The 7,330-nt window shown below is 36.2% G+C and overlaps 1 protein-coding gene across 1 annotated transcript in view; it reads left to right on the top strand.

Annotated features, from left to right (window-relative positions):
• Window positions 1-4,658: 4,658 nt before the first annotated feature.
• Window positions 4,659-7,330, top strand: part of LOC121429847 (LHFPL tetraspan subfamily member 6 protein-like) — a 45,769-nt gene continuing 43,097 nt past the window's right edge. The window contains exon 1 of the mRNA XM_041627091.1: window positions 4,659-4,934. Within this exon, the coding sequence (XP_041483025.1) occupies window positions 4,870-4,934 (65 nt within the window). The 5' untranslated portion in view covers window positions 4,659-4,869. The remainder of the gene's footprint in view (window positions 4,935-7,330) is intronic.

Here is a 7,330-nt window from a genome sequence, read left to right as displayed (position 1 = left end):
CAAGAGGTCTACGTGTACCTTTCAAATATTGGAGCAGTGCTCTTTCCTTTACTAAGTCCTACTTTTGAAAGTTTATGTACATGTATGCAGGTCCGATACATAGGCCTTCATGCTTCCTTGATAGTATAGGCCTAAAAGTTTATTTCGGAAAGCTTTATGCAAATGCAATGGTATAGTTTCTAATATTAAAGAAAAAAAAATCTTGTTCTATGGAATGGGTAGTATCCCACCGCTGCCACAAAATCTATAAAAGAAAGAATAACTTTGGGTTTTGGAGGTAAATTGAACACTTAACCTAATCCAGCATGAACAATATACCCAGCTATAAAATGAGTGGACAATCGTATTTTATTTACTTATTTCCAATTCATCTAATGCCAATTCGTCCAACTGCCAACTTTTCTACTATCATTTGGTCTACCATCAGTTCGTCCACTATCCACATGGTCTAATTGCCATTTTGTCCAATGGCAGTTTTGTCTAATAAACAGTTGATCCAATAGCCATTTAGTCCATATACCATTTGGTCTAAATGGACTAAGTGTTAATAACAAGTGCAAAATGAATAATAATGAAATGGATATTAGTCAACTGGCTATGAGACAAAATGGTCATAAGGGCCGTCTGCACCATCCCGAGTTTTCAAATTAGCGCGCTATTTCTGATCCGGCAAATTATCCCGATCTGAAAAATCTCGAGATTGTTTGTAATGCAGACGCAATTATCGCGCTAGTTCGTAGGATTAATCTCGAGATTGCAATCCCAAGTCAACTCGGGTTTATTTGCAAAATAGCGCGCTATTTACGAATTATCGCGCTAATTCGTAGGTGCAGACGCACTCGGGTTTGGACTCGGGTTAATTTATTCATGACCTTCAGTCCATAATGCAATTCGCGTTCCATTTCCGCCTTGGTAAAAACATAAACAGCGATTATACCGAACGCATGCGAAAGTCAACTTTATCATAGCGTTCATCAATTCCCCAATCAGCAACGATGGTGTCAAGCCCCCCGTGAATGGATTTTGGGAGAGACCAGACCGATGGGGGAGGCGCTCATTATCGACGATGGTCATAGTCAATAACAATACTGACAGCATTGTCGTCTTATTCCTTCGCAAAATGTGAGCAAATAGCATTTCTTTCCTCCCCTCTCTCTCTCTCCCCCTCTGTCGTTGCCTCGGAGTCCGCCATCATATTAAACGAAGAATACTTCACTCGCTTATAATTATAGCGCGGCTGAGCTGAGAGGATTGTTGCATAACAACGGTCGAATTCGGCGAAAGAGTACATGTACTTGATTGCATATCGCGGGAAGTTGTTCAAAAGCGCGGGCCGTTGAAACTCCAAGATCGAAAGTGCGCATGCTCGGAATATCGGGCTTGTTGCCTCGCTCGAGCAAGAATCGCTCTTAGTGCGATGGTGGAGACGGGGTTTCTTGAATCTCGAGATTAATCGCGAAGAGGGCTGATCGGGCTAAAATCTCGAGATTGAGCAAACTCGGGATGGTGCAGCACCGCCTATAGACTAAATGTTGATTAGACGAGGTGATGATCGTACCAAATGGTTATTGGACCAAATGGTTGTTAGACAAGATGTTGATGGACGGAATGGCATTAGCATAAATTTGGTGAGTGGATGAGTTGGCAGTACTTGGCAATTTACTGCCATACACCATCATAATATAATATAAAAATAATATAAAAATCGTACATGTAGCAGGGCAATGAAGGATTGTGATATCTGCATCTCTTTTGGAATATCATTTTGGAATCTCTGATGAATTAAATCAAGTTTTGATTTGTTTGAAAGAGTGACTTGTTGAAGTAAATACAGTTAGAAGACAATCTTCTGCTCGAATGGTGAAGGCGACTGGTTTGTCGGTTCTCGATAATTGCAAGAATCTTCAAAGGCTGGAGATTTTCATTGTTATACCAAGGTGTTTTTACCTGACTGCTAAGAAAGCACTAATGTTTGTGAGCAAGTAACCAGGGGACCAACAGCTTAAGGTCCTCTCCGAGGGACCTGGTAATGAGGATAAATGCCTTACCAAAGGGCACTAGCGCACCATTTGGGAATCGAACCCGGGTCACCGGAGTCCGAAACCCCTGCTCTACCGACTGAGCTATCGCACCTCCTTGTATAGAAAGTCTTTATACCTGTCTGTTATAGATGAATTTATAAATGACAAGGTATTTGATTTTCAGCACATAGAACATTTTGGCCTACACACACATGATCAGATTTAAAGAGTGTTATGCCAAACTTTCCAGTCAATCAATTTGTTCAAGTAGATTTTGAGGAATCTGTGAACCATTTGAATTTGGTTCTGTCTTTTGATTTGTCCGCCAGATGATTCAAACATTTTTTAATCTGTGTTTAGATAGATGTGCAAGTTTACATTAGATGATAGATGTTCAAGTTGACAGGAACTGAGAATAAACTTTTTTTCATAAATGGGAGGTCAGTGACCCCTAATTATGATGGCATAATTCTTCTTAATCCTACATGTATAAATTCAAATGTAAATTTTTCTACAAAATATTTTCACTGGGCTCAGTATTTTGAATTAAGTTGGTTCAGTATTTCCGGACAACTTTGTCTTGCTTTGTTCCAGTTGGTAGGGTTATTTTAACAAGCAAACCTAACAAAAAAACAAAAGATTAGGAACAATGAGTATTATTCAGTTGGATAATTCTGTTCTAACAGCACAAGAGAAAGGGAAGTAATTGTTGTTTGGAAGAATTGATTTGTCATTCATTGGAAGGATTTAAAAGCAGGAGACATGTCTATTGATTTTAAGAGACATGTTTATTGATTTTGTAATTGTGTGAAGATATTTCTTGAGAATATAGGTAGTTAAAAGCTTACATCCTCCTGCCATTTTTAGGATCCTGATTCTGTATTTCTTTCCAAGAGTTTTTTTTTATTAAAAGATACATTTACAGAAGTTTGCACCAAGCAATTTGATATTTATTGATCAAGAGGCAATTATTTGCCAGGAATGCCATACCAGTACTTTAAGAAGAAAATGTTAATCAACAAGACAAGTGAGAAAGGGATTTTAAGAGATTTTTTAGACGACTAAGCCTGAACGGCCAGATAACATCGGTACTCCTACTTATTCTTGATTTGATTGATTTTAGTTGTAAGCAGAACTGAAATCATTTTTTTTTCATTTTGAAGAGGAAGTAGATATCTTTTTATTCATTTTTTATTTGTTATCCTGAGTTTTGTTTTTCTAATAATTCAAAAGGCATTGAGTTGATCGATCAATAATTTCATTGAATGTGATTTCCAATATACAGCGTACTGTTTGATAAAATCTCACTTTTTATGAATGTTTTTTTAGATGAATGGTAGCATTTCTGCTGAAGCATGCACCAGTAATTCTAATTCAAGTTGCCATTAGTTAGGGCATGTAAAACATTTCTTGAATAAGGGAGGCACAGTTTTCAGAAGGAATTTAAGAAGAGGGAAGAAAATGGAAAGGTAAATGTGAAGGCAGGGCTCGACATTAGCAGTGGCCCGGGGCAACCAAAAATGAGAGTCCGACCACCAAAATTTTGTAAAAGCCAACACTTGGTGGCCCGGTTGGGCTACCAAAGTTTTGATAAATTGTAATATTTTCTATTGTTTTAGGGCCACCAAAAATATGAAATTGATGATTTTGGTAGATTGTTTGGGCCACCAAGAAAAAAAGTTAGTGTGGAGCCTTGGTGAAGGTATAATCCATTTCAAGTTCAGTAGGAATTTGAAAGAGGGATAGATGGAAGGGGATACAGAGGATGAGTCTGTATAGTACCAGTACCATGGACAATTTTTTGAAGCTCAAAGGGGGTATTAGATCCCTTACCTCCCTCTGGCTAGCTACTAGTCCTTTGAGGTCTTTAGACTTTATCCCTTTTTAGCAAGTGTTGTGTCAAACTAGTAACAATCGTTCTGGCAATGAGGTTTTTCCGGTTTTGTGTGAGTTCTTTTCATATGGCGATTGTGGCCTACGGATATAAAGTTGACCACATGGTGTCTTTTGACTTTTCGATGTCAGATTCAATATTTCAGCTATTGGATTGCACCAACAACATTGCAGGGGAGCATTGGTGGTGGTAGGAATTTGATGGATCAAAATCCGGAACCAGAATCATTTTTATTTTGCACTTCCACATTGTGACTATCTAGCACCTTGAAACTGAATTGGCATTGTTATTATGATTCTGTCTGAAATTGTTGATGATTAGCAAATTATTGGTTGGTAGATATTATGGACACATATTCACCATTGCATTCATTGATCGTTTGAACATTTTCTTCAGCCTACTTGTAAAATTTTGACTTTGAGGTTTGTGGTGAATATTTTGTTGTGTCTTGCGTATTATAGCATGAATAAGAAGGAGTGTCTATTTATTCTGATCCTACACAAAACTTTCTGAATCGAAGTGAATTTGAGGATGAGGCAATTGCGATTTGTGGTCATCTGACTTTCAATTGTTCTGAGCAGGACTATTGAATCTTTTCAGAATCAAGGATTCTATTCATATTATTCCATTTCATTCACCCAGACAGATGAGGAAATTTTGAAAAGCAGCAGTAATTATTGTTATGGATTCATCATATTGTGACATAACTAACTTAAACAGTCAGTGATCAGCAAAAGTAACACTACTGATGATTGTTATTGGCTTGATTGCAAAGTTTACATGTATGCATCTGAAAAATAAGGAGGAGAATTTCAACTCTTACCATCCTCACTTTGGACAAAACGAGATGCAGATCTACTCAAGTGAGAATCAGCCATGACTTTGTCACCATGATAAAGACTTTTTGAAAGTGTACTTTTGTAAGAAGCAATCAGAGAAAGCGCATCACTCATCATGGATACGACACGTTACACCTATAACAGCATTGGCCGCACACATGGTTATCCTATTTCAATGCGGTAAGTTTTTGAAGGGGTTTCAGATTATCACATGGAATAAGAAAAGAAATGAATTGAGTTATTCACGCAATGGTGTGGAAATTGAGTTTGTACGTAGGTCGGGGTAGAGAGGGTTTCTCAAGAGAGTCACTTGACACTTTTTCAACTAAGGTCATTGGAGAAGGTCTAGATTGATGTTCGTTTACCGAGTTTCTGATGTTTATTATTGTTCCCATTCTTAATATTGCTGATATCTAGGCCATCATGTCATGTTATATTTGGTTATCATGTAAACATTACCCATTTTACTATCACGTTTTCCTTTTATCATAGACAAATGTAGAGGCTGTTCTCACTACGTTCCTAAAACTAGTTTACTGGAAACTAGTATGTGCATGAGTAATAAAGATTTTTTTTCATTTTCTTGGGGGGGATGTGTAGTCATTGGCAGCGGAACCCAAAAATTTTAGGGGGGGGGTCCACCTCAAATTTTGGGATGGACACAGGTACAAAATTTGATAAGAAAAAAAAGTGGGGGAGACATAAATTAGAAGAACTGATAGAAATATGAAAAAAAAAATTTTGATGGGCCCATGGTTTTCATTTTTGATTGGAGAAAAATCGTATGTATACACACATCAAAGAGGTTTTACAAATACTTTTATATTTTATTATTGAATGGTTTATTTCAAATACACTCTGAAAATAGCAGCCAAATGGCTGAATTACATTCAGTGTATAAATGGTATATATACAGACGTCAAAAATATAAAACTTAATAAAGTATGCAACTATCAAAATGAAATTGTTCTACAAAATAATCATTCATGGAAATACCCAGCATGTGAGAAGAAAGCCTCGGAGTTAGAACAAAGTAGTGAGAACATGTAAGAAAGAAAGACAGAATGAAATAAGAGGAAGAGGGGGAGACAGGAGGAACAGAGAAAAAGAGGTTGGGTATCTAACTAAGATGGAAAAAAAATTATCAGAAATAGTAATTACAATGCAACAAATGGTGAATTAAGGAAGAAACAAATTAGATTGTGATTTTTTTAAGTTAGTGCAACTAAAGCTATTCCGAGCACTGAAATGAAATCTAGAATGACATTCTTTGGCATTGTTTTGACATTCAGGTGCTGTTTATGTATGAAATAAGTATGAAATTATCCAGGTACGAATATACATGATTTATCATAATCAATAATGAAATGATATCATTAATGCTATAAATTTCTTAATATTTTCATGAGTTTAAATGCTACTTAGCTGCCAATCATTATTGTAGTTGCTTGTCATATTATTATTGGTAATATTATGACCGTGGAGCTTTATGATTTAAGACATTTTTGTGTGTTTTAAGCTTCTTGGTGTAGCAGAGCGTTGAGTTGTAATTCCTGATGAGCTTAATTGGTAGTCAGACTAGAAGAAGGTTAGGTTATTTTCTTCGTCAAGCGAAAACCACTTGACTTATTCCCAAGTTTCCGTTCCCATCTTCCTATCCCTCTTGGCTGCTTGCATTATTCCTCTCTATCTTCTTTATATTATTATTGATTAAAGCGATGTTCCCTACTTTTACATGGTATATCGGTGTCATAATTTATGTTCCATCCCAAGCCTCTATGCTTCTGCAGCATATAGTCTTGGTCAAGGTCTTTTAGGGAATTATATCAATAATATACCCTCGACATGAGGCGAGCCTTTCTCTATTTCCCAGCCGTTCAATCAACGTGCTATTTATAAGACAGTTCATTGACTCGCCTGTGTTACTACGCTCAATTAATGACGATCTATGGTTGAGACCGAAGTGGTTGGACCCTCAAGCCGTTCGATAGTGCATGAATATATCCCACGTTCTCGTCACTGAATTCTTATTCTCAGCTATGCACGTAATAGTCTTGTAGACCTTCAAGTTTGCTTGTAGTGCCTTAAAACTACACTGACTTAATACATGAATTTAAAGTATATTTGCTGTGGATAGTGACCTGTCAAACTCTATGTTATTTGAATCATAAAGATTTATTTTTGAATTTCAAAAGGATTTGAAATTCAAATCATTGAACTTTGAATTTATACTTTGACATTTATCTTATCGAAATCCAATGTTCAGCTTGTCACTATATTCACAGTCGATCTAGATTTCTTTAAATCCTGGAAATTTAGAGAGTAGACGGGATAATGATCCCACATTAGATTTTTCTCAGAATAACATGACATCAAACTTCAAACAAAATGTTTAGAAATTTTTCTTTGAATGTAGATATATTTAATAGATAATTTAAAATGACATTATCTTTAGTGGACTGTTCCATTTGATTAATAAAGTAAAATCAATTGAATATCAATATTTGTTTGTATGCTTTTGAAATTGATATCTTGTCACCAAATTGAATTATATTGTGTGGTTTGTTCACATGAAT

The sequence above is a fragment of the Lytechinus variegatus genome, chromosome 16, assembly GCF_018143015.1.
Source record: "Lytechinus variegatus isolate NC3 chromosome 16, Lvar_3.0, whole genome shotgun sequence".
NCBI lineage: Eukaryota > Metazoa > Echinodermata > Echinoidea > Temnopleuroida > Toxopneustidae > Lytechinus > Lytechinus variegatus.
The sequence above is the reverse complement of the archived record's forward strand: the minus strand, read 5'-3'. Positions and strand labels throughout refer to the sequence as shown.